The following is a 27,847-nucleotide window of genomic DNA, read 5'->3' as shown; positions in this document are numbered from 1 at the left end:
CGGTGCTACCCAGCAGAGCCCTGGGCTGTTGTGCCCCATGACATGTGAAGTGATGTTTCCTTTTTAGATCTAAATAACCATGTTCCCCAAGCAGCTCTTTTTAAACTTTTGCAGGTGTCTGGCTTAAGATTGATGGATTTCATGGTGACTACACAATTTTCCTTAATTACCTGTGCAACAAAACCTGGGCACTGTCTCGGTAATTGTACTTAGCCTCAGCATTCTGAAGAAAGGTTTGAGAGTTTCAGTGTGTTTTATAACGCCCTGTTTTCTGCTGTGCCTCTCCCCTGGGACCAGAAATTCTGTTGCTTTTTAGTTTTTCTTAAAAAGGGGTTTATTTGCTTTCCATAGCTTAAGCCTCACGGTAGAGGGAGCTCATGGCTCGCCTGCTTCTGGCACAAGGCTGGTGCCGGTGGGAGCAGGGGAACTGGCAGTAATGGAGGCCTTACAGCCGCTGCTGGAAAGCGAACCTTCCGTGTGGTGACAGTTTATTCTTATCCAGCATTTACCAGTGGGGAAGCGAGGGCTTAAACTTCTGTTAGGGTGAGCACAACACTGGAGGAAGGGGAGCTTGGCCTGATGGACTTAAGCTCCGGGAGGGTTTTTTTTTCCCTGGCTACCTTAGCCAAGGACAGTAAAAAGCAGGGAGTTATTACACTGTTAAGGAATTATTTGTATTTTGTACTTGTGTATCAAGGCAAGTGCTGTAAAAATTGAGTAGTTTTATATCTCCTCACAGATGGTGGAAGCATTTCTAAAGCCAGCAGTACAGGTGTCTGAGGGAAGAAACAGCCCCAGCAACCATAATATCCCATTTCTTTGCAGGGGAGCACTGAGGAACCAGTGGACTGATGCAGAGTAAAATTAGAATATATAAAGGAATTGAAAATGAGAAAAACATATCAAAGTGATGTGTGTAGTTTTAATAAGTTAGGTGGGGAAACACAAGATTGTCTTTCCTTCAGCCAGAGGGGTTCCCAAACCTGCTGGCATCCCGGCATTGCCTGCTCGCCCCTGGGCAGGCTCTGAAGGCAGCGTGGGGCTGTACTGGTGGCATTTCTTCTCTTTGAAGTGGCTTACATAGCATAGTGGCAGTGACAGGGTAATAAGTGAACGTTTGTCCTTGGGGGAATTTAAAATTAGCATCATAACAGGCAGCGCTTGTTGGAGGAGTCATTCCTCAGTGATGTAACGCTGCCAGCGCTGCCCCTGGGAACTGCCTGCAGTTTTAAGTGATCAGCAGGGCAGGATGCATGGGCTCAGCGTTTTAAGTTAATTTTGACCGTGCATTTGAAGACTCTGTGATATGTTTAGCAACAGGCAAAAGTGGTAATGACTCATTAATTCCACTCTTTAAGATCTATGTCTATTAAATCCATTTGCTAATTCTGTGTGCAGCTGCTGTATGGCCAGATAAGCTCTCCTGTCAATCTACTGTGTGCAAAGTTTTAAACAAGAAGTGTGGCCCAGGCCATCTGTGCAGCTCTGTCTGTCTCTGCTAAAGGCCTCCCGCTTAGCATTGACCTCATAAGCAAAACACAAACAGAATGAGCTGCATAGCAAGCCCTCACCCCAGCAACCAGGAGCCACCATCTCATAAACATTTCCCATAGGGCTGGTACTGTGCTGCGACGATGGGACCAAGAGGTTGACAGTGGAATTAAATCTACACCACGCAGATGACCTCCCAAATTAGTCTCTCCTTGTAGGCATTTCACATAATTAAAATGCTGTTTCCTACTAGGTGTGGAATCCTGCCGGGCAAGAGTGAACCAAGCTGTTGGGCAGGGCACGTAGCAGCAGTGACAGCCCTAGCCCAAGGAGGCAAGGGCACAGTTTCAGAGCAGGGGGCTTCAGCACCTCCACAGTGAGCGCTGAGCCAGCATGTCAGGCTCTTTTGTTGCCCTTGCTTTCCCTTAAGCCTGTGCTTTGGTTTGTGGCTGGTCACTCCTTCTAGGAAACAGAAATCTGGGAGGCTGGTGCCTGGTAGGAGGCAGGACAGCTCCACTGCACACCTCTCTTTAACCTCAGAGGGAATGACAAGAAATATTTCCAAAAGTGTACCTTTATTTTTCTTACCATATTCCATCCATTCTTAACTGCTATGAATCTGCAGCCAGGCAACTTGCCTCTAACTGAGAAGAAAATAAAAGTAAGGCAGTGAGATGTCCATAGATGCCACATGTTTATTAGTCCATTCTAAAAAAAACACAGCATTTTTATTTTGCTGTAATACAGAATAAATAAAGCCATAAAAATAAAAACATGTGGTTAGTTATTTATGTATTGGTTCTACAAAGAGTGGTATCTGCAAATAGAAAAATGTAAGAACCCTTGCTTATTCATGGCTCAGTGGTTATCAGAGAGGGGTGAACCTGGAAAAACACTGGGAGAACTTCTCTTGACTTTGCTTGTCTGATGCCACCAATACCATAGTGATCAAGGCCAGACGTAACCACATAAGGAGGAAAGATAGCAGATCTAGAGCACCCAATACATCATCCTGCTTTGCTCTCCTCTCCTTTGTAAAACACAATTTGACATTCCCAGTAGATATGAGAACCGTTCACCAGTGGACAGTCCAGCTGTGTGCCAGGCTGCCCAGGTGTGGTGCAGTCGCCACTGTAGACTTGGTGCCTAGTGAAGAGCTTGCAACTCCTGCCATGCCAAGAGGAGGCCCTTTAGAGGAACCAATCAGGAGCTTCCCACCGGGGAACCATGCCTGTAGGTAAGCAGCAGCTGGAAGCACACACCCCTGGCAGCACAGAGGAGACACGCTGAGGCCACTGATGCTTCTTTTGCTAAGTGTGGGATCACAGAAAGTACAAAAAGAGCCTGCTGGGTTGCTGGGAGAAGCACAACTGCTAAGCCTTGGGACAGGCAAGGACCTCTCTATAAAAGGTCAGAGGCTTAGCTCGTTCTAGTTTATATTTTTTAAAACTTATTTCTGTCCTAAGTTGGGCACCCAACTTTTCAGTGGGGTGCCTAGTCTTGCCTAAACTTCTCCTGCTGAGCCACACCATCCTACATTAGTTGGTCTAACCAGCAAAACACAGACCCAAGAGCTGAGGAAACCAAATTGGTAGTCATACAGCAGGTCACCTTTCATTTCTACATTCAGCCTAACAGGGCACGTGAGTGGGCAACAGGAACAGGAGAACACATCTCTTGTTCAGTACCAGATGGGAATAAGAGGGAACTGGAAACAAGCAGTTGTCAGGTTTGTCACCTGAAACGCACTGTAGCCCCTCCTGACCCCAGCACTGCTCAGCTGTGAGTCCCCTGCAACAACAAGATGAGTCCATCTGACAGTTGCAGAGAATCCTGGCTCCTGAAAAAGAGGTGCAAGCAAAGCCATTCCCCATCTCTTTCCAAATTCTGGTTTACATGGACACTGTGCAGAAAACAAAAGATTCAGCTTTGGTCACTGACAGAAAGTCCGTCCTGGGCAGTCACATGAGTTCAATGGCCTCATGTTCCCCATCTTCTTGCTGTACCATACAGCCAACTTTATTGTTGAAGAGACGAGACAGACTTCCTTTCTGAGAGCTCCTGCCTTGGCCAGACCTCTCCTTCTTCAAACGCCGCTTATTTCTCTTGCATATTCCCCGGATGTCCCAAATCCTTAGTGTGCCATCATGGGAAGCTGTGTAGAGGAACTCGTTGTGGATCTGGAACAACAGGCTCACATTTAATATCAAACTGCACAGCTCAGAATTGGCACAATCAAACTCAAAAATCTGAGCAAACACAGCTTGATCCCAATACTTAAGTCCTGACAGCTCATCATTGCAAGAGCCAGTATAAATTATCGCAAAAGCTGCTGAAGTGGGATGAGATATTACTAAGTCAGGACTTGTTTCTCAGCCACTTCACAGAGCCATAAAATATAAACAGCAAGAGTTATTTATAACCTAAACCCACTAGAAAAGCAATGGGGAACTAAACTCAATGTCAGAGTAGGCTGTAGCTGGGAATTTCTGTGCTGGTTTCACACTGCTGGCTTTGAAGATGAAGCTTAAGGAGGCACCAAAACCAGCATCAGTAGGCAGTGGAGGGGTTCAGGAATGCTTCGCTTCTCAGTTTTCTTCTTCCTTTGCAGTACATTATAGGTACAACTCCTGTTTGTTCTTCCAAAACTGCAGTAATTTAACCTTGATTCCCCCTGTAGTTTCATTTCCTTAATGAAACATTTGCTGCCATTGGTAATGTTCCCAATTGTTTTCATCCCACCCTAGAAGTAAGCCCTCTGTCTTGATCATCTTCCCCATCCTGCGTCAGGCTATCTGCATCAACACTCGCAGTCTCCAGAGGCAGTCGTGACAGCGAGAATCCCACCAGCAGTCTGGCTCACACTACCACAGAGCACCACACAAGCACTGCCCAACCACAGCCCCCTCATCCATATGCTTCAGATCATACTAAGGTCACCACTTCTCAGTCCTCTCTCTTCCCAGGATTTTTTCCCTGTACACATGGTAATGAAATCAGAAAAAAAAACCCAAAAAGTCAGGCTTTGGTCTTGTCAACACTTAAGAGCTGCAGAAAGCAATTACATCAGTCATCACCCAAATACAGCTGGGTGACAGTCTGCTACACAACCATCCGGTCAATACCCAAGTGTTTGTAGTGTCAGACCAACCAACCACTTGCTAATTCAGAAAAACAGACAAAAGAAAAACACGTTTACATCTCTATACGCTTGAGAGCAACTACAAAAAGAATTTTATCATCTCCTCTCTTTTTCCCTTTGACTCTCAGCCTGCCAGAAATACTTAGTGTCTCCTGTTCTTAAGCAAAATCTTCATTCTGCAAACAGCTTTTACTGAGATCCTGATGCAGGGAGATGTGGACTCTTAAATGCACAAAGCATCCAAGGATTCAAAATTTCCCCCCCAGGACTCCTTGTATGACACCTACCTTTGTATTGCCACTAAGGACAATTAATTCCTCTCCTTTTAACTTTTAAATGCCAGTATCACTTGAGGCTAGACAACATGAAAGCAACTCTTCAGGGACTTTAAGCCAGTGGCAGAGACTGTTCCATTTGTCAGCTTGGAACTGGATGATCTTTAAGGTCCCTTCCGACCCAAACCATTCTGTGATTCTATGATTCCATGGCAGTATTTTATATGAACATTTACATACAGGGCAGCACATGGAATTAACCCTAGCTCTTCACTAAGATTGGAAAGGACAGTAAGCAGTTGTAGACTGTCGAGGGACACCAGGCCCGGGGGTTTAAGGGGATAATGCTATAAATCATTCTGCTTGGCTAAGGAAGAAACTTCTTTTGCGCCTACAGCACTGCAAACACTTATCATCAGTGTCTTGTAATGGAAGGGGTCTCATAAGGTCAGAGTCCATTCCCTGCTCCCACACAGGATCAGTTACATCCGTCTCTCTCTGACCCGAAAAACCTCCAATCACAGACACAGGACCATCTCTGGAGACTCAGTCTGTGGTTTCACTTATCCTTTTTATTACTGAGAGTCTCTAAAATTACAAAAGGAATACTCAAGTCTTCGTCTTACCCCAGAACAACATCCAACCCAAGACACACAGAACAGCCGACCACACCAATTCCCACAAAACAAATGTGGGAGCAATCAGACACGCAAAATCCCAGCAAAACCCCTTCCTGACCTGGATGCAGTTGATGATGAACTTGTGGCCTCGAAAGATCTTCTGGAGGACGCCACTCTTGGAATTGAAAGCTCTTGCACAGGCGTCACCACTTCCTGTGAATACTGCAAGGCAACCACACGACATAGCGTACGGCCAGATGTGAGCAGCCACGTAAAGTCAGTTCATCCAAGTTCATAAAACTAGTTTACAAAGGAGGATGACATATCATTTCTAGGCTCGATTGTCTTCTCAGTTACAGCAAGTTCAGATCATTTTCATTTCCCTGCCCCCAGCATGCTTGTTTTCATTTGTATCTTTCAAAACACTGCACTGTCTTAAGCTTGAAGTTCCTAAATACATCAGCATTTCATTCCACACACACTTCAAATATCTAGTTCTGCTCTTCTCTTCCATATGCATTTCCCTCCCTTAAACATGCCTCAATAATTCTAAGCAGGCAATTTATTTCAAGTCTGGATTTCCACTAAGCCTTCCTGTTTTACCATAGTCGTTTACGGGTTTCCATTCAGCATCTTCATCGCTTCTGCTGCTGCATTAAGCAGCGGACACATCTGTAGAGTGGAGCTGCAAACCACAGCAACCATCTCTCACACTAATCACATGAATTTGGCCTTAGCTTCCTTAAACCATATCCTTTCCCCCACCCATTTTCAACCATAAGCTTACTATGAATAGGTACGGTTGTCTCTGTTGAAATAACACAGTTAAATCTTCTGTCCTTAGAGGTGAGTAGGCAGCTTTATAAAGAAGCTTTATAAATTCTTTCAGTGTGGGAGATTTCTTCAGCTAAACACTGTAGCTTATGATCTCTACGTGCTGTAGACCCTTTAAATGATTCAAGATCCACGCTGTCATCTCTGTTTCAGTACGGCACAGAACTACTTGAGGGTTTTGGCTATGCCTCATGTATTCTATGTGTTATATTGTACATGTGATGCAAGAGGGGCGTTTGGGTGTATTTTAAACTAAATGAAGCATGACTAGGGATTTTGGCTGCTCATCAGGTTTCCTTAGGGTGTCTTAATGTGTTCAAAGAACAATTTCTCAACACTGAAGTGTGATCAGATCCCCAGAATTGCTCCATCTAGAAACTGTAAGGCAGTGCTGAGTATTTAGATTTTATACTTAGTAATATGCCCAAAAAGGAGCACATTTGTGTGCTTTAAGAGTTACAAATTGTCTTTGTAAACAGTCACTTTCTTTCAATTAACCCAAACTCCTCAAGTTTATCTAGAGGTAAAGATTTCAGAACTGCAAAAAGCAATACATTCACTGTTCCACGTATTTCAGGCCTCTGCAAAAGCCACTACCATGGAAAGATTTTTCCAAAATCGACATGCCTGAAGGCAACAGATACCTTATCTTTTGGAAGAAGGAGGCACTGGATTCCAAAAGAGACGTGAAGAAATTATTACAGCAGTAGATTCAGGATTACAACAGGAGACCGGAGAATAGGCTACCTACTGCCATCAGCTTTTCAGCTTCAAATTAAACAGCAGGAGGCTGCATACTTCCTAGATGCACCTTCAAGATGTGGAAAATCAATGTCCTTTTATATGGGCCACTACAAATTCAATTGCCAACACAATCCTGAAAAAGTATCACAGCCCATTCTGCAAATCAGTAGCAATGATGTAAAGAAGGGAACAAGGTACAGACTTTTTTTTCCAGTGAATGGAAATCACTTAGTACTTTTGCACACACGCAGAGAGTAGGAACCAATTAAGAGCTGTTTTCACTAAGCACCTCTAAGCTCAGTGCAGCTATCACTGTCAGGGTTTTGCTTTTGACAGACATGCTTTATGTTTTTTGAACTGTCACTCCAGATTTAGGAAGTCTCTTTGCACCTCTGAATTTCAAAGGAGAGCTGTTGATCTAACCCAGATTTAGCATTTAAATATATGCTTATATATACGTCGCCTGTGAAGCAAACAAACAATAAAAAAATAAGATCAACAACGCATTTTTAGTTTTTACTTAAATTTCATAGCCTCTTGAGGGGGGAAGAACAGGTTCTAAACCTTCCCTTGGAGTTTTTGCAACATGAAAAAATATAAACGGCATTAAATTTTAAATGACTGTGCACATACTGTAGGAGAGAAAAAAACCAACATAATATCATTAAGTAGACTAGATTGAGAACAAGCCTTAATATTCCCCATGCTATTAATTATACAACCAAGCGGAGGAAAACCACTAGAAACACATTCTGATGGTTTAAAGCTTAGTTCATAGATCTGTCTGAACTCCCTGTACACTATAAAGCCAATCTGGAAACACACATCTGTTCTTCCTCTCATTCTTCTACTATGTTTTCTTCTTTAGACCATGAACTCTTTGGAGCAATGAGCCTTTGAGTACCAATCAGATAGTGAACAACAGAATTAAGATCTTCTAATAGAAAGTTCCCAATTCCCAGCTGAGATTCTTTCCATGTTTTTGCGCTGGTGCAAATGCAACATAAACCATAAGAAACATAATTTATGTATTTTCTCCACATTTTTGAAAGACAAAGAATGGACACGCAGTGCTGATCTGTCTTAGCTGAACAGCTAGGATTCTAAGCTACACTAGCTCCAACATTTGGTATCCACTGAACAGGTCTTTGTAATTTTAAGTGAAACAAAACTATCAGATACTGTGTAAACAAGTGATCAACTTACTACAATAATGCAAACATAGTATATAAATTATTTTTAAGGGGAAATGTCCTTTTTCAAGAATTAAAAGGCATCTAAATTCTATTCAAACACTTCCCTAGTATTTTTCCATGACATGTTTTCTACCCTTCAAGTGGAACAATTCAATTCTCCCTGTTTACTTTGTTAGCATTTTCACATTTGATTTAAAATGAGATCTTAAATAACTCTGTGAACACTTCTCTCACACTATCAGGATGTTCTTCACAGGTCTGACTAAATACAGCAATATTGCCTGTATTTTAAGAAAAGAAGAGTGTTAGGGAAAAATAATGCATGTGTATGGCGGAGAGAGAGCAGTGGGATGAGAGGGAAGAGAGACAGAGCTGCAGAGCTGATGGGGGTGGCATCAGATAATGGAGCTTCCGTTTGAGACTAAACTTACTTTATGATGGTTTTAGAAAGTCTGGTCAAATCTGTATGGTTGTATGACAAGCAGAATCAACAACAAAAAAATGCAGCTCTGGAGGTCTTGTTAACGAATGAAGAAAGTCTCTCCCTCTCCCACCTAAGCATGGAGATTCTTCACTGGATCAGGCCAGCCTCAGCTTAGCACAGTTACCTTGCCTTTGGGTAGTCTTGATGAATTCAGTGTTTTGTTTTGCATCTTTATGATTAAAAGGGGGGAAACACACACATGCTAATCAGTATTTTGTTTGCCAGTGTTCACCCTGGATTAAAATTTCTGGTTCGTTTCCCCTACCCTACCTGCTTGCATCTTTGAGCAATAATAACATCAGGGTGCAGTGTAATCTCAGACCTTTTCCCCTTCAGGCAACTGCAAAAGCTGAAATCAGCAGAAATTATGACCTGCAGGTAGGGCAGAGTGGGGTAGTTCTGCAATATAGGTGAGGAGCGCTGAAATTAACCATAAATTCAGATTAATGGAGAAAAGTAGTGCTGTGGGTCTAATGCTGAAAAGAGGAGCTAAAAGCCTTCCTGATTAAATCAGGATCTACCTGTGGGCTTGGTTTCATGTTAAGTTTCCAAAGATAATTAAGAAAACAATTCAGTTACCGGGTTATAAATGTGGTCAGTCAGACACATCTAGCACGGTGCTGGACAACCATCACACCGTGACGTGCAGTACCTGCCTGTGCAGGTACGACTCCTCTAACAGGCACCACCTGGCATTCGTCAGCCATTTATCACCATCACACTGAGAGATGAGCTAAAGGTGAGACCAAGGCCCAAACCGCAACAATTCATTTGGTGTTACACATTCGTTTCATAGCTGAGGTACAGACATTGAAATAGAAAAGCGCTGTGAATTTCTAGATTAGTTTAAGACAGGCACTGTCATCCTGGTCACCCTGAAGGAGGGAAGTACTTGTTTGGGAAGCAAATGAAGGCACATCAAGTCTAACATCAGTGTCAGAGTAAGACCAGGATGACACAGAGAGCTTCAGGCTTATAAGAACATAGGCGCAGTCTTGTAGCCCAAACCCAGAAACACAGAGATGACGTGCACAAGGAAAGCCAGCCAAGAGAGGGATTTAAAGAGGGAGTTTCATGGTTGGAATATACTGTTCTGTCAACAACAGACAGTTATCTAAAGCTACGGCTATTAACAGGAATACTGAGAGTAGAGGAACTGAGTCCCAAGCATCAGTAAGGCAAGCAATACTTGGCTACTGCAGAAAGGTGGGTTGGGGAACAAATACACAAAAGAGGACAGATAATGGGAAAAGAACATGTAGAAAATGAGTCTAGGAGACGGTCACAGTCTGACCAGGAAGCCTAACTATTAGAAACAAGCAGTGAGCATCTAGGATGTGATTCTGGTTGAGGACAGTCCATGACACAGTACCTACAAGCAGCAGAGGCAGGCACAGGGCTGCATATCCCACAGCAGCACATGCTGTGCCCCAGTACGCAGCAGGAGCAGACTGTCAGACATCAGCCTAGTGAGGCTAAACCATAGCTATACAAACTACCTACAGACAGCTCGGGGTACAGGCCACCTCCCTTGGGAACAGAAATAAAGCAACTGCCTCTTCATTTTCCAGAAGAGGGAAGTGGAAAATAGAGGGAAGATTGACGCTTCCCAAATGGAATACTACAGCGAATTTTGATACTGAACATTAGCATGCTGGAGCTGAAAAAGTGACAATTTCAAAACCTTCAGAATTACAGCATTCTCCATTAACAATCTTTGATCAAAGACAAACATCAAAAAGGAGGCAGGGGTTTGCTGAACATAGGAAAGGCAACTTACAGATCCCAGCGTGGTATTTCAAAGTGCTAACGCTGTGTTTGTGAGCCTTGTACGTTTGGATTCGCTCCCCAGTGTCTACTAACCAGCACTTCACTGTCCTGTCCGCGCTTCCTGAATACAAGTGCCGATTCACTAGCTGAAGGGAAAAGAAAAAAAAAAACATCAGCAATAGTCTCTCAGGCACGTTTGTGAGAGAAACTGCACTGAAGTGACTCATCCCAAGTCACGGTTTCCAACTTAGCCTGTTACAAAGAGCAACAACTACACCTTGAAACAAAGGGATGGTGCCCAAAACCAACCTTCACAATCGCATCTCTCAATGACTTCTAGGCCCTTAAAAACAGCTCCCACATTTCAAAAGATGAAAAAAACTTAGTCCATTTGCCAGTGCCAGCAGGCAGGATTTCAATGATCTTAACAATGCTAACCCTACTTCCATTATTAGTTACATCTGTACAGCCACAAAAACACCCCTGCAGGGTAGTTTCTGCAAAGCATATTTGACAAGATATGTTATCACACTGGAAGTTTTAATTACAACAAAAAATTCTAAACTATTTGGAGTAACAAAAAAAAGAACTCAAAGAAGAATAAAATCTTACACAACATGATTACTCCTCACAAGGTCAATATTTGGAAATAGTAATTCTTCCTTGAAACTGTTCTGTATCTGTGTTTCCATAAGTCTTTTTAGACTATGTTACCAAATGATTAAATAATTATCTATCTTCACACAGGTTTCTAACCATCTTCAATCAGATCATCATCTGCTGCCTGTTTAGAGCAACTCTGCCTATAAATCCCAAAGAACAGTGCCTCATTACATGTGTTATCCTGCGTGTTGTGTGAACTCACTTGTGGAGAAGGTCAGTTTTTCCCTGTCATTCATTTTGTCATTCTCTGTCAGATATGACAGAGAATGACAAAAAGAAGGACTGCAGTGGGGAAACCTGGACAGAGAGAAAATAACAGACCTGTGCAAAACTATAAAGCCAGCCAGTACACAGTAACAAAACTATCAGAGCCTGGCAGCTCAGCAGGGGAACTCCCCCCAGCCCAGAGAAAAATCCTGCACTCTACGTCCATCTAATTAAAACAAACTAAAGGTTTTAACAGCCAGCATTACGCACAACTATGACTGTACGCTCCTCCGAGACCTGCCCTCTGAAGGCAGTGTTATGAAGGCAGTCAGTCACTGCATGCTCCCACAGCAACCAACAGGCTGTAGTTTGAGGTTAAGTTTTACAGACTTGCAGCAATTTCTGTACCAAAAAGCTGGAGAGAGAGAGAGAGGAGGGGTAACTCTCACTCACATACACTCTGCAAAGAAAAAGAATTTGCATAAGGAGTAAGGACACCTTGTTTACCCTCCAGACACACCAATCAGAAGGTTCAAATGACCAGCAGAGTACTAATCCCGCACGCTTCTCAGATATCTGCAGGAAACCAGCTGCAGAACAAATGTCAAATCAGCTTGGCACGGAGTCTTGCCCATGCAAGTCGCTTTTAAGGGTCTGGTTCTTCTACTGCCTTAGATTCCTATAAACCTTCAGTCCCCGCTCTTTGCACACACTGTATCTGTAAGGCTGGAGTGGTTTGCACACTCCCTTATCTCCACCACCATTCCAAAAAGTAATCACCCCATTCCAAAAAGGCATCATAAATGAGCTTTGTGCAAAAAAACCCATTTGCACCATGTTACAACTACATGAACAAAAAAGGTATTTTAAGATAGGAAGCATGACTGTGATGGGACTGTGCTAACCCATGTAAGAAACTCATGCAGACAGACCGATTGGTCACTGGATGCAGCTCCCAGCAGCCCAGCTGGAGCAGCGCATGCCACACTTCCCACCAGCAGAACTTGGCCCACGGGACAGTTTTCATAGCTAAACATCAAGAGCTTGTAATACACATACCACTGTTAAAAGCCAACAGTACTTTAAAATGTCACATCCTATTACTTTTAAGCTGTTTTAGCAAGGGCATTAATACTAAGGCAATATTAGGAAAGAGAAGGAATGACCAGCAGCACTAATGAAAACTGAGCGCTACACAGTTAGTCTAGGGAAGGTACCCTGACTTTTAAATTCCAGGCTCAGCCTGAATAGGCACGAAGAGCATTGTCACTTTGCACCTGCTAAATGGAAGGGGATGCTCTGAGTTGAGATCCTGCTGCATTGTTCTTTGCCAAGACATTGCATTTAATTTTCAGACTTCTTGCTAGTAGCATCAACCCACTCACTCAACAAAGGAAAACACTAAATTATAACCTCCTGCAGATAAATGCCACTCTGAATTAATGGCACATTAAGTTACACCACTTCATTTCTGCAATTAAGTATGTGTATAAATGCTGAACTGAAACAGAAAAGCTGCAGCTTGCCTAGATTTGCTCATTTGCTAGATATAAAAATGTGTTAAATGATGTGGGATTACTCAGTTAATTTACAGGGCCAGCACTTTAAGAGCCATAAAAGCTTCCAATGTGCATTCAGCGATCTGGTGAGATGGCCAGCACGCCGACCACCTTCATTACATTCACAGCTGCTGTGCTACCCAGGCTGCCTCATGATCTACTTTTATGTACCTTCCTCCTCCTCAACAGTTTAAGCAGGTGAGCACAGCAGCAAAAGATTCTCAGCCTTGCACGGAAACAGAAATACTAACAGGTTAAACAACCTATTGGATGCCACAGACTAAGCTTGCAGCACAGCCAACAGCAAAATCCAGTGCAGGCTCCAACTGTCACAGACTCTCATTTCCATAGTATTTTTAAAACACAGAGCACATAATAGCTCTTGGTGGAGAAAGCCATCAATCATAGAATCATAGAATCACCAGGTTGGAAAAGACCTTTAAGATCATTAAGTCCAACCGTAAAGATTAAGAGCAATCAGCTCAGGTTGAAGTTGCAAATCAGATTTGCTTTCAGGTATCTACAGCTAAAAGTACCTCCCTATAGTCACTGTAGTCTAGGGCACTATTCACCTCACCCCGAAGTACCTGTCAAAAACAGATCAAACTTCAAAACTCACTATTTTTCCCCTCTGACAAGGATAAACTTCTCAGCTGTAGCCATCTCTATCAGCAACACCTTCGCTTGACTAAAGATAGGTCTAGTTTACACCTTGGGGCTTACAAGAATACTGGGGAGGAGGCTTTTTACCAGGGAGTGCAGGGACAGGATGAGCGCAAACAGTTTTAAGCTGAAAGAGGTCAGATTTAGATTAGGTGTTAGGAAGAAATTCATTACTGTGAGAGTGGTGAGGCACTAGAACAGGTTACCCAGAGAAGTCGTGGATGCCTCAGTCTGGAGGTATTCAAGGCCATGGTGGATGGGCCTTTGAGCAACCTGATCCCATGAAAGGAGGTTGGAACAGGATGACTTTTAAGATCCCTTACAACCCAAACCATTCTATGATTCTATGATTCTAACTCCAGCCTAAGCTACAACATCTCAGATATCTACATTTAAACAAAATAACAATCACCATACAAGCAGGCCCCACACTTTGTTACAGATTAAATAAATACCTTCCCTATTTTATAGACAGGAGCCATGATATAACACAACTAAAGTACATCCAAAAAAGGACTTCAAATTTATAGCATCCTAACTTTTGGCAGCCCAAATCCCAGAGCACAGCCCCAATCTGGGAGGCTGATCCAGGCTGCATCCATCCCTTTCTATAACGCACAGGAAGCATTAAGTGCTTCAGGGCAGTTGTGACAAGCAGCAGTGCACGGTATCCCCAAAACTAGTCAAGAGAGTATATGAAATCCAGATGGGATTCTGTCTGAGAAGAGCAAGACAGAAGCACCAATCCAATCAGACCCATGTCAAATCAGTATTTTTAGTCTTTCAGAGTGCGGAAATGCCGTCATACTGGCTGGGCACAGGTCACCTCTGCTGTGGGAGCAGTGGAGGTCCGGAGGTCACCCAGCAGCACAGGTCCTTGGCTCCCATAAACATTTTTCTTGAGTCACGATTGTACTGAAAACTATCTAAACAGCCCGAGAAAGAGGGACTGGAACACAGTTCCTCTGCCCAGTTCCAGGCAGGTTCATAAACCACTGATTTCCAGTTAGGTCACCTTCTGCTGGCTCTCCTTCCTCGGACTCTTGCTAACCAATTTACACTGGCTTGGCTTCTCCTACCCGCTGGTTATGGGACTCTCCAAATCGGCTGAAATCTCCTCAGCCTGCAGAGGCCATTTAACCCAAATCCACCAATTATGTTAGACTGCTGCGCAAACCAACACATTCCTAACACAGTTGCTGTTCCTTGGGTTAAACCTCCCCACTCACATGTTAGGGTCAGTCAATCTGTCCCCTCTGTGGAGTTGGACAAAGTATACTGACTTCTTCATTAGAATGTGAGATCAGGCTGCTGCAACTTCATAAAATCATAGAATCGTTTGGTTGGAAAAGATCTTTCAGATCGAGTTGAACCATATCTGTCCACTACTAAAACGTATCCCTAAGCACCTCATCTACTCGTCTTCTAAATACCTCCAGTGATGATGACTCCACCATCTCCCTGGGCAGCCTCTTCCAGTGACTGATAACTTTTCCGGTAAAGAAATTTTTCTTGATGTCTAATGTCAACCTCCCGTGGCACAACGTGAGGCCATTTCCTCTTGTCCTATCACTAGTTACTTGGGAAAAGACTCACCACGCTACAATCTCCTCTTGGGTCACTGTAGACAGAGATAAGGTCTCCCCTCAGCCTCCTTTTCTCTAGGCTAGACAATCCCAGTTCCCTCGACCACTCCTCATAAGACTTGTGCTCCAGCCCCGTCACTAGTTTCATTGCCCTTCTCCAGACATGGTCCAGCACCTCAACGCCCTTCTTGTAGTGAGGGGCCCAAAACTGAAAAAAGGATTCAGTGGGAGCTAAGCCTCCCTGCTGCCAAGACTGCCACCTATTTTTGTGTATACACATCCAGGCACAATCATTTTCAGCAAATACTTCGTGTGCTAGGTTCCCGGGTCCATAACTACCGGGCTTTTCTAGCCCAAAGTCTCCAAGCCTTTACCCAATTCCCTAGGTCCCAGTCCTAGTCTTATTAAAGAATTTATTTGCTTATGATTCAGAAGGAAAAACGTAAAATTTCACTCAACAGATTTGCCTGGATATACCCAACTCTGTCAACTCTTGGTTCAAAAATGATCAGTAGAAACAGTTACATATCCTAATCTGCAACAGCCTGGAGAACTGATATTTTCAAAGCTGTATTTTCCTTGGCTGCCTTTTGAGAACTTTGGCTAACTGCCCAACAAAGCTCCTGACAAGGAAAAAGCGTGGCAAGGCAAGGACACCTGTAGCAGAGCAGACAACACAGAACAGATCTGCAGCTCAGATACTAATGAGCTGAGTGGACATTTCAAACCCAATCATCTTCAAAACAATTAGAAACCTGAGACAGATGCCCAGTTCTAAAGCCTCAGGCAGATAGAAGAAAAAACACTGCATTGATACATGTAATTCCAGACTGCTCCTTTTTCTTATTACTCTGAGGGATTTTGCTTTGAACCAGATGAAAAAATGAGACACATGAATGGAGAAAATTTGTCTTAATCCTCAGGCCAAATTGCTGGAGATGTGGTATTCCATGAAAAAGTTCAATCATCCTTGCTTGTGAGTAGCAAAGTAACAGCAGTAGCAAAATACAGGTTAGAATCATAGAATTACAGAATCACTGAGGTTGCGACAGACCTTTAAGATCTTTAAGATCATGGAGTCCAATCGTAAGCTTAACACTGTCAACTTCACCACTAAATCATGTCGCTAAGGTTGTAAACACTGAAGTAGTTACAGGTTTCACTACTAAAAAAATGCCAGTTTTATGCAAGCCTGATCTTGGTTGCAGCCCCTGTGACACATCATGGTTTGAATAAAGAAAAAACCAAAATGAATAAATGATCACAACTAGGGCTGGGCTCTCGAGACAATCAGAACCTTACTGCTCCACAAGCTTGGGTGAACTAACTACATACAGCAGCTTAAGACAATTTCTACCTGTATGAATGCCAAAAATATCTGCAAAAGAGCCATTTAGCAGGCATTTCAACCTTACAGGAATGGGCTCTCCCACTCAACCTTTGTTGCACAGAAAAATTCAACCACCATCCAAGGAGAGGCAACCAGCTCTCCAAACAGATTTGGATGCATCTGCTTTCTAAAGCCCACTGCACTCAGACTGGTTTTCACGAACTTCAGGATGAATTCATACCAGTAACCACATTTCTATCACCAGCTGATCCTTCACATGTGGGTCAGTACTCTACTGGCTGCCAGCTGGGTCTTCTGTTCACAGCCACTTCTAAGTTAAAAATCACCAGCTCAGACCAATCTCGAGTTACAACTATGTAAGCCTTCGGCGGAGTTAGACTTTCAGGATCCCGTTCAAACCACATTCGTTTTAACGAGCTAACAAACTCCCTGTGGGCAAGAAATTGCTTTTTTTTTCCCTGAGAATCCATCTAGAATGAGGTCTCTGGTCTGGCTGTTGGAGAATGTTTTTCAGTTTCTTTACTGCAGTGCAAAATAATGGCACTAGAAACACGGTTCTTTTCTACAGGTGTTGTACATATTCATACTCCTCTAATTCACACCTTCATCCTGTGATGAGTTATGCAACAAATATAAACACAAATTACACAAAATATGTTCACTTAATTTAACTGATATGACAAGGAAAAAAATCTGTCCCCTGATCACAACAGTTAAGCACAGAAACAGAGTTCAGGCAATGGCTTTGTTCAAAGCATTCTTTTCTAGTCAGCTTTAAAAGGCAACTAAAGGTAATGGTCCCAACAAAGGATCTTTGCAGAAAAACTAGACACAAGTCTTTGCCCACTCATGTTCATTTAAAACTCCTTTTGCAAGAGAGGTGGTTTCTTGTAAGAATGTTTGCTATAGGATCCAAGCTAAATTCCAAGCTGGATCATTTCTCTCTGCCAGCTTTTGGCAGCACAATTTTGATAAATACTCAGAGGCAGAACAATCAGCAAAGGACAAAGCAATTCTTGTGAATAGTTTGCAAAGCCACTTCGGAGACATTTAGAAAAACACACACAAGTAAATATTTAAGTCAGGGTTATTCAGCCTATTGCAGGCAGATACATTAATGAAATTATATGTTTGAATTTTAATTGCAAATACTGGTCTTTAGCCAGGCCTGACATTTTTAAGCGGAAGAACTAGCATGAGCTGCATGATTGCACCCAGCTCACCGTCGCGTTTTCCCACCAGCTCCTATAAAATCTTATCATTGGCTCTCACATGAAGAAGGAGCACTTGAACAGCTGCCGTCCCTTGACTGTCAAGCTGTCAGTGCACTACAGGAGAAACAGAGTGAAGAGTTCTGGCTGCTTCACTGCTGGTTACCCTGTCCAAAATTAGTCAAGGCTACCGATGTACCTAGCCTGCACACAATTTCCTCTGCAGATAGAAAGTCTCCTATCAAAACCTCTGTAGTCTAATCTAGATAGAGGAAAGAATACAAGAGCAGTATTAGAATAATCTGTCACCTGCAGGAGAACTACTTTGATAGCAGACCACATGCAGGCAGTTCAGCTCGTTTAAATCACCTTCAACAGACTCAACCAGGACAGCAGGACAACCCTTGGGGAATATCCAAACAGTTCACCCCTCACTCCACTATCTAGGATCGCCAAGGACTGGAAAAAAAAAGGAAAGCTAAAAGCTCACCAACGATTCCATTCTGCCATGTAGGATCAGAGTTGCTTTCCGTCTCCTCTAACCAATGCTAGCTGGCAACAACATCTAAAAGATCTTCAAGCAACTCAAGAACATTCAAAATCCACACATGCATGTGGCATCATCCCTCTGCTTTTCACACACCAACACAGCAGGAGTCAAGGTTGGAAACATGGGTACCCTTTGTGGATATCTACCCAGAATTGCTCCTTCAGGAGGCTCCAGGAATTTCCATTCACTGCTACAGCAACACTATTAGTATTTACTGGAAAGTAATGGGGGAAAATATGGTCTCAATATCCAAACTGTTCCTGATCTGTGTCCAGGATGAGAGATCACAATGAGCATTTCTATAACTTTTTGAAAGGTCATCCTCCCTTAGGGATCTTTATTTGAATAAGTAAAACAAAAATAAGTCTTTATTCCTCCCCCCCTTTATTCTTTCCACAAAAGCACCGTACCACCCAGAGAACAGGTAAGCGCCTCTAACTGCTGGTACTAACTCAGCTCCTCCAGGACAGGGGAGTGAAAATCTGATATAATTGGCAGCTCACTTCTGCCCTGAAGAAAATGAACTATTGTCAACAATTAAAACATCTGCTGGCTACTGCGAACAACTCTCAACCCCTCCAAGTCTTTCCTGACCCAGTGTTTGAAAAACACTATCCCAAGTGATGGCCACAGATTGCAACAGTGTCAACTAAGAAGCCTGAGGCTAAAAAAAAAAAAAAAATCACCCCCTCCACTAAATAAAAAAATAAATGAACACCTCTATTCATGAAGTTTCCCTTCTGCTGTAGCATCTTTGTATGGATTCTAGCGCTTGACCCCTTTCTAAAAGAATGAAAATACCATGTGGGTTGTGCTGAGAGGCAGCCAAATGGAACAGAAGGGCTAGTGTGGAACCCAGTAAGGAACAGAGAAGAATTAGGGAAGCTAGACATCCTAAAGCTATTCTACAGCAGTACAGCGACTGCTTAAGCTGGGATGAATTTTAGAGGCTTAGGGACTAAATGGTCTCTGTGGGCGCAGTTATGTTCCTCAGCTGGACTCTTCTAGCCTCAAACATCAGCTGGTGATGAGAGAAGTGATAGGCTACCAGTTACAGCTAGAAGAAGATTTGGCTAGGACCGTTGCCAATGCAGTCTTGGCAGGAGTAGTCTTGTGTACTTTTGAATTGTTCAGGTTTTCCAAATAGATGTATTGGTTTTGCTTTTCCTCTCCCCTACAAGATCTTTGTTTAAAACCATTGTTTAATTCCGTGCTCACAAGCAGAGAAACATTGCTCATTCTTGAGCATTCAAAGAGCATAATTGAATTTCCCAGGCTTCTGGGAGAGGGTCAAGCCAGCTTTGTGTAACGATTTTAGCCAGAACCCAATTAAATTAAATCAAGCTTTGCTGTTGCCAATCTCTGCCTTGGAGAAGAGTTACAATTAAACAGCAAAACATAGCGTGACACTAAGAGCAGCAACAGATTTACTTGAACATCCTCAAAATACATTACCACAATATCATAAAAACAAGCTTTGACACCAAGAATTTACCCAAGCAAGACAAACATTACTCCAGGGCAACATGATTTTGCGCGATTTGTTTTCCTTTCTAAAACTGAGGGAAAACAGAATTCCTGTAGTACTACTAGGGTTTCAGTCTGCTCGTGTCAGCTTGAGTACCTTCTTTAAAAACAAAGGCAATGTTTGTCAAACATACATAAAAAATACGTACTGTAGCCTCTGTAAAAGAAAAACACTTATGGATGACAAACACAAACAAGGAGAGCAGTGAGAAAAACTATCGCTATTAACTTTCAAACACATACATTTAAAAACATTTAAGGTTTGCTGACCTGAAACTACTGACCATCATGTACCTTCCTTAAATAAAACACTAGCAATTTCTGGTGGATAACTGAGTGTACAGGGCAAGCGTTTGTGCAATAACTACCCTTTTCTGTCTGTCTAACCTCCTCTCCTCTGCAACATTAACAAAACTGGCAGCATTCACCAGAAAAATACTGCAAACAGAAAAACAGAGTATAGTTTTTCAGCTCACATTGAATTTTTTCCCCTCTCTCCTTCACCATTTCCTGATTTCTCTCCTCCATGCTCTACTTCTCTTTTCCATTTTCCTTGCCCATTCTCTCATCTTGGCCATCTCCTTCTCCCTTTTCTTGAATTATTTGTGTGGTTTTTAAAGCGGGATTTCTTTCAGCTTTCTGCTTTCCTATTATATTTTGCCCACAGTTTTTGGGTTGAGTTTTGGGGTTTTTTTAAGTGATCTGGTTTGCTCTGGTTTTTTTCCCTACTCTCTTTTAAGTCATCTCACCCTGTGTCTACTTGCTCAGGTTGTTTTTGTTCAAAGTCTGGTGATCCTATGTATACAATCCTATAGTCTTCCCAGCCAGCCTACTCATGAATTTCAAGACCTGGGAAGATTTACATAGATCATGAGATAGAAGTCAGACCAAGATAACCATCAGAAGCCAAGAGGACACCAGAAAGTGTTTTGGGTAAGGAGGACTTGTCGCAAGACCACAGCACACTAGTATTTTGTTATTACAAGAATGTGTAAGCTTACCATCTATAAGACCTCAGAAGACCTTCTTTATGAATGAAAAGACAACGGGGACCCCCATGAGTTAGGATACAGACACCTGCTTTGAACAGCTCTTGAAGAAATCTTTCTTCTTACCTCTAGGCAAATTACCGATCCTTGATGCTCCTTGAACACTTTCAACTGTTCACCAGTGACAATATTCCACGTTCGAATGGTATAATCCGTGCTGCCAGAAAACAGCTCCCTGTTTGGTGAGTCAAGTATAAGGCATAAGACAGCCCCAGTGTGTCCCAGCAGAGTCTGGTAACAACGCCCACTGGACACCCACCAGACCTTCACAGTGCAGTCGGTACTACCCGTCACTAGGAGGTCTCTGCTCACTTTCTCCTCCTCCTCCTCTTCCTCCTCCTCTTCTTCAAGAACATCCCTGGAGGAATAGTGAGCTAGAGTCAGGACACAGTTCCGATGGCCCCGGAATTCCTGGATTTGTTTCTCCTTGTCCACACTCCAGCAGCGGGCTGTCCTGTCATAGGAGCCACTAAAGAGATAGTCTTTGGCAACCAGAATCCTGCAAAAAATATGGTTTGCATGTATGAACAGCATCATTATTTTTACACAGCCATTTTTTGTCACGATTTCAATGCCAAGCGCACTGAAGTTAGAAACAGTAGCATGAACACAACACACACTGGTTATGAACTTTTTTATTTAAAAAAAACCAAATAACCACCAAATGCTTCCTTGTTTCTACTTTTATAATTGAGACCTCTCATCAGGTACAGCAATGCAGACATTTTAGCACTATCACACTGTAAATTTGGGCAGCTGTGTTTTTCTAAAATCTTCTCCAGCAGCACTGTTATATACTTTCCTTTAAGTTACATACACTAACTAAGAGGTTGTTGTGGGATTTGTTGGGTTTTCTTAAAAAAATTAAGTCATTCTTGACAATTATTTATTAATGTATCTTTAAAAATAATTATTTATAAACTGACCTATGAAAATAGTTTGGAATTAAAATAACAAAAAATACATTCCAGGAACCTGAACTGTAACTGAGTGCGCAAAAATAATCATCCTTCCATCATCAAGTAGAGAAAGTACATGAAAAACAAAACCCATACACCTAATTTCACCTAGCCCAGGATCTCAAAAAAGTTAAAGCAAGAGCAGCCCACTTATTAGGGAATTGAAGAGCGAACTAGAAATTACAACTCAAGAATTAAATGCACTGGGCCTCCAAAATAATGAATAATAGCTGCACAAAGATATAATAACAGAAAAATCTCTACAGTGCATGCTTCCAAATCAGAGATGGGGTACATCACAAGCTGTCTTATTTGACAGCTGACTTTGGTCCTCAGGAACCTTTTAAACTGGCAACAACATCCTATGAAAAGGGAACACATTTCCCATTTGCTGATTCAAGCAAAAATCAGGTCAGTGCCATAATACAGACAGAGCCAGCCTTCCTAACTATCTACAGAATCTAGCCCACATTGTATGTGTTTTGAGTTCAGTAAGAAAAAAAAATACTCACTAAAAAAAAAGTAAGGCAAGAATACCAATCTTTGACTGCTTTATTTGTCATTAATTAAGTCCAGCCCAACTATTAAGAGGCACTTTAAACTGACAGGCCAATCAGTCATGCACAATCAACTTAATATTAAACTTCTTCTGCACAAACAGGAATAGTAATTCTGGAAAAAGCCCTGACTTTATCCCTCATATTGACACAAAGGCTTGACGTGATGTTTTTAAATCTATTTATCAGAAGCATCTGTTATCAATTGACTAATTTCTTCTGGAATTTCATTCCTAGCCCTGGACTCAATTCCCCTGCTGTGTGCCTTTCATTTGTCTCCTATCTGCTGTCTATGGATGTGTCAGCACTGTTGCTAGGAAAACTAATCTTTACAGCACAGAACACATGTAGCATGAACTCAAAGGTTTACACAACCCATTTTATTAGCGTAGTAATGGAGAATTGCAGTAAAATGACAATATATATGGTAATAGACTACAGGAACACAAGGGAAAAACTCCACAGAACCAACCTGTTAACAATTGAAGTGTGTCCTCGGTAAATGGCCAGGCACTGACCTGTCATCACATCCCACTTCCGAATAGTATGATCTGCGCTACACGTGAAGGCAGCCTCGTTTTCCAAGTGGCAAAAGGTGATGTAACTTTCATGTCCTAGGAATGGCACAGGAAATAAATTCAATCACTGTGCATGCAAGCACAACAGACCAGTCCAGCTCTTCACCTTAACTAAAAGAAAAATACAACAAATAAATGGACTGAAAATCTAGTTTTAAGTGCATCACCACGTTCTTCACATTTATAGATATGTGTAAAACACAACAATTTTGATTAACAGCAGAAAATCTTGCTTCATTAAAAACAGCACAGTTCTATCCACTAGGCAGATCATGAGCTAAATTATTATCAGTATAATAAAACTCAGAATACTGAAGTTTAAAACCAAATAAAAATAGCTTATTTTTTTTAAATAAAGAAATGCTTTTGCTTCCTTCTTCAGAAGTCAGGGAAAAAAGGCTGCATTTTGAGCCAGCCCACTGATTGTCAGGACACAAACAGTCCTAAATTAAAGCATGAGACTATGAAAAAAGGAAGCAACATGAGACTTACCAGCAAGTTTAGTTTCATTGTCCAAGCAGAATGAACAAACAAAAAATATAATGGTAAGAAGTCAGCCAATTCTTTCCCCATTATGACTAATAACATGAATAAAACCCACAGTTTTCAAAATATCGGTATACCTTCAAGGAAGTGACACAGAAAGAAAGAATAAGAGCACAATTACTTACAATATTCAGAGTATGTTGGGATTCTACAGTTACAATAAAAATAGACCCATCTGCTACTCTAAAAAATTCATGCTGTGAAAAACAGAACAATGCTAGCAAAGAGGAATCAATATTACAACCTTAAGCCTTTGTTGTTGCTTAGCAAGATGTGCACTTTTTCCTCTTGGATCATTACACACAACACATTTCAAAATCGCCTAAAGATTCTAATTCCAGCATTGTTCAGGTTCTCTTGTGTTGCCATCCATTGAATTGTTGGGATAGTATTATCCTGCATTCCTTTGTTTTAATTTTTTTTAAACTGTAAGCTTTCAAGATAAGAAATGTTTCCTCTTAAGAAACTTATCACAAATGATCCCCAGAGGTTGGTTGAAGCTGGTGGGCCCTACAGTGATTTAAATAACACTATTCTCTGACAAGACAAGAAAAGAAAAAAATATAAGGACAAATGTGATTGAATAGAGACAGATGGACAGACAAAGATGTTGGAAAACAGAATCATGTTCTAGAATAAAGAGACTGTTAAAAAGAAATGAAGGAAAGCACGCTGCCCAGTAAAACACTTTATTTCACTGACAGCAAAAACCAGATTTTATTACAACTACTGCAGTTCAAAAGCTTTGACGTAGTTCAAAAGCAAATCGGAATCCATGTTACAAACACACGTCTTGTTTCCTCTTAAGCAAATCCACCAGATGTGAAAAATTAAACATCTTATAGCCCATAAACGAAATTATACCCATCCTTACATTTTTGTGAAAACATTTTGCAAAGCAGCTTAAATGGGACAGGTTTCAACCATAAGCATTTTCCTCACAGCAGCATGTAATCCTGCTCTGAGAAGATCAAACAAGTATCTCGGTTACTGCACCAAATTCTGTCGGTCAGATTTTAGACATCAGTAATACTGATACCACACAAAGGATGCCAAACCCTGCTGTGGCAGCCATGGTCTGGCTCTGGTCTGGTCAAAAGCAGCCACCAGAGGAGTCTGTTGGTTACGCTGTGATGGAAGCTTCAAACTATGTTATAGATACAGGTTTATCAGCAATTAGAGCCTGCACAATAAAAATTTACATAACTGTGCCAGTGCATAAATATAAAATACGTACAATTATCTGATTCGACATACAGTTCACAAGCCATCTAGACAAACTCTTTTAGAATTTAGCCCAAAAACTAGCAGTACACAGGGCAGATTCTGAATATTATCCAATATATTTGTCTTTCTAGTTAAAATGTTAATTCATCGTTTAAAGGGATTTCTAAACCTAAAGCAAATGCAGTGAGTTTTCCAGGAGCTAGAACCACGGCAGGATGTGGGGAAAAAGACAATACTCCATAGTTTAAAACAACCAAGAAAACAAACAAACAACGACAAAAGAATCACAGCAATGTGATTTCTTCTCTGGAAGAATAAAGGATCAGAAATTCCAAATGCAAGAGCTTTTTCTCCCTGTATTAAAAGAACAACAGTGAGTGAGAATACAAACTTCTTTAGTCCACATCTGACTCCTGAATGGTTGTACAAGTTTTTCTTCTCTTTCTAATTACTGAGATGCTAGACTAAGGATAATAAGTTTTGTTTAAAATACAAAACTAAAATGAGAAAGCCCAGCAATTAGAATTTCTGAGGGTCCAATGTAGGGGAAAAAATTAGCCTATTTAGTAAGGTTTCTTTCCAGACTTCTGGGTCAAAAGGTTCTAAAGAAAGAAGGTCTTGAAAATTAGATGGTTAAAAGGACGAAGAGGGGAGAATCATAGAATCATCAGGTTGGAAAAGACCTCTTGGATTATTGAGTCCAACCATTCCTATCCGTCACTAAACCATGTCCCTGAGCACCTTGTCTACCCATCTTCTGAATACCTTCAGGGATGGTGACTCAACCATCACCCTGGGCAGCCTCTGCCAGTGCCCAATGACCCTTTCCGTGAAAACTTTTTTCCTGATATCCAGTCTGAGCCTTCCCTGGCGGAGCTTGAGGCCATTCCCTCTTGTTCTGTCCCCTGTCACTTGGGAGAAGAGGCGAGCACCCGCCTCTCTACAACCTCTTTTCAGGTAGTTGTAGAGAGCAATAAGGTCACCCCTCAGCCTCCTCAAGGCTAAACAACCCCAGTTCCCTCAGCTGCTTCTGGTAAGACTTGTTCTCCAGCCCCTTCACCAGCTTCATTGTTCTTTTCTGGACACGCTCCAGAGAAGAGGAGGGAGAGGGCAGAGAGGTAAGGAAAGAGGGGAAGGGAATAACAAAAAGTCCGAACTTCCTCTGCGTGGAAAAACAGAGGGCTTCCAGAAAGAGATGCAAGTTAAACAACTATGTTCCACACCCAGAGAGAAAAGGATCCATGCATTCAGTAGCACTAGTAACCTGGTTTGGGTTGAAACAGCTTCTGCTTAATAACATTACTCAAGAACACACAAAACAACGTAAGCATGATGTTGGCTGCAGAGACTAAAGGAGACCACAACATGCTGTGTGGCCTGTGCCAGGCTTTAGGCTCCAAAAGCAGGCAGAAAGAAGCCACTGTACCTTGGAAATGGCCACGGCACTGGCTGTCCGCGGTGCTCCACAGCCTGGCAGTGCCATCCTCGCTGCCCGTCAGCAGCCGCTGCCCATCGGGGCTGAGGCTCAGCCAGTTGATGCCTCCTTGGTGATCGGTGCAGACCTTGACGGCTGAGCCGCTGTTGCCCATCCTGCGGGTCCCAGCGGGTCAGATCATGGGGAATGGGCAACCCCCAGGCTGAGCTCTGCACCTCCAACCGCGTCCCGCCGACCATAACCTCAGCTCCGAGAAACCATCAGGGTTCTCCGGGCTCCTGCACAGGGACACAAAGGAGGAACGAGAATACATTAGATCATTCCATCCTCCCCCCTGGATACATGACTCGCTCAGTCACGGTGTGCTGAAGCCCCGTCCCCCTTTCTCCGCAGGAATCGAATCCCCACGATGGCAGATAGCCCTTCAGCCCCAGGCTTGCCTTCTCCCTGGGATTCTGTGATTCTATTATTCCCCCTGGGATCCCAGCCCGCTCCTGCCGCTGCTCCAAAGCGGTTCCGAGCCGCGATGGAGAGGGAGAGCAGCCCCGGGGGTCACCTCGGCGGCTCCCAGCCCTCCCACACGGCTCCATCTCCGCCCTCCGGAGAGGGGGAGCCTCCTCCAGCGCGGGATCGCCCCCTCCTGCCTTCTCCGTCCTGCGGGATCCCCTCCCTCCCAATCCCTCCTTCTCGCTGCGGGATCGCTGCGGGATCCCCCCTCCTGCCTTCTCCTCCGTCCTGTGGGATCCCCCTCTCCTTCGCCCTGCGGGATCACCCCCCATCCCTTGTCCGCGCGGGACCCTCCCCCATTCCTTCTACCCTCCCCATTCCTTCTACCCGCGGGACCCCTCCATCCTTCTCCCTGCGGGATACCCTCCATCCTTCTCCCTGAGGGATACCCCCGTTCCTTCTCCCCGCGGGAACTCCCCGTTCCTTCTCCCCTGGGATTCCCCCATCCCTCCCTTCTCCACGCTCCCCGCTCATCCCACCTCGGGGCGGCTCCCTACCCCCAGCGCCGTCGCTCCCTCCATGTTCGAGCCGCTTCCAAGCCCACAGCCCCGCTCCCCGGGGCGGGGAGACTCGCCTTTCCCCCCACCCCCGTCCTTCCCCCGCCGCTTCCTCGGTGCCGCCGCTCCCCCCCTCGCCCCCTTACCCCGTTTTTCGGAGGAAAGAGGCACCCCTCAAGCCCTCTCGCCACCCCTTATCTCCTATGGGAGGAAGAGCCGAGGGGCGGGGAGGGTCTCTCCGCGCTGGAGACCCTTTAATAACCGCACTGGGACCGAAACAGCCCGGCACAGCCCTGCATCCCCTCCGCCGCGGCTCCGGTTCCTCCCCGGCTCCTCAGGCTTTGAGGGCAGCCAGAGGCTTTTGTTCCTCCTGTCGCCCCTCTCCCCAGCCCAGCTGCCGCCAAAGCGTGGAATGGTTTGGGTTGGAAGGGACCTTAAAGATCATCCTGTTCCAAACCTCTTGCCTTGGGCAGGGGCACCTCCCACTGCATCAGGTTGCTCAAAGCCCTATCCAACCTGGCTTTGAACACCTCCAGGGATGGGGCATCCACGAGTTCTCTGGGCAATCTGTGCCAGCACCTCACCACCCTCATGGGAAAACATTTCTTCTGAATATCTA

At 43.3% G+C, this 27,847-nt stretch overlaps 1 protein-coding gene across 4 annotated transcripts; it reads right to left on the bottom strand.

Annotated features, from left to right (window-relative positions):
* Positions 1-107: 107 nt before the first annotated feature.
* Positions 108-27,847, bottom strand: WDR86 (WD repeat domain 86). 4 transcript variants are annotated; one of them, XM_054058060.1, is made up of 8 exons: positions 26,665-26,820; positions 26,216-26,502; positions 22,911-23,052; positions 21,182-21,421; positions 20,989-21,097; positions 10,567-10,702; positions 5,647-5,750; positions 108-3,671 (listed from the first exon to the last, which is right to left on the bottom strand). In XM_054058060.1, the coding sequence occupies exons 2-8, from the start codon at positions 26,376-26,378 to the stop codon at positions 3,453-3,455; spliced, it is 1,113 nt and encodes a 370-aa protein (XP_053914035.1). In that variant the 5' UTR covers positions 26,379-26,502; positions 26,665-26,820; the 3' UTR covers positions 108-3,452. The 4 variants fall into 4 exon arrangements, with proteins under 4 accessions (XP_053914035.1, XP_053914033.1, XP_053914034.1 ...); XM_054058058.1 differs by lacking the exon at positions 26,665-26,820 and adding an exon at positions 27,375-27,847 and having other exon boundaries at positions 20,989-21,421; XM_054058059.1 differs by lacking the exon at positions 26,665-26,820 and adding an exon at positions 27,229-27,313 and having other exon boundaries at positions 20,989-21,421.

Source organism: Cuculus canorus, chromosome 2 (assembly GCF_017976375.1).
Source record: "Cuculus canorus isolate bCucCan1 chromosome 2, bCucCan1.pri, whole genome shotgun sequence".
NCBI lineage: Eukaryota > Metazoa > Chordata > Aves > Cuculiformes > Cuculidae > Cuculus > Cuculus canorus.
The sequence above is the reverse complement of the archived record's forward strand: the minus strand, read 5'-3'. Positions and strand labels throughout refer to the sequence as shown.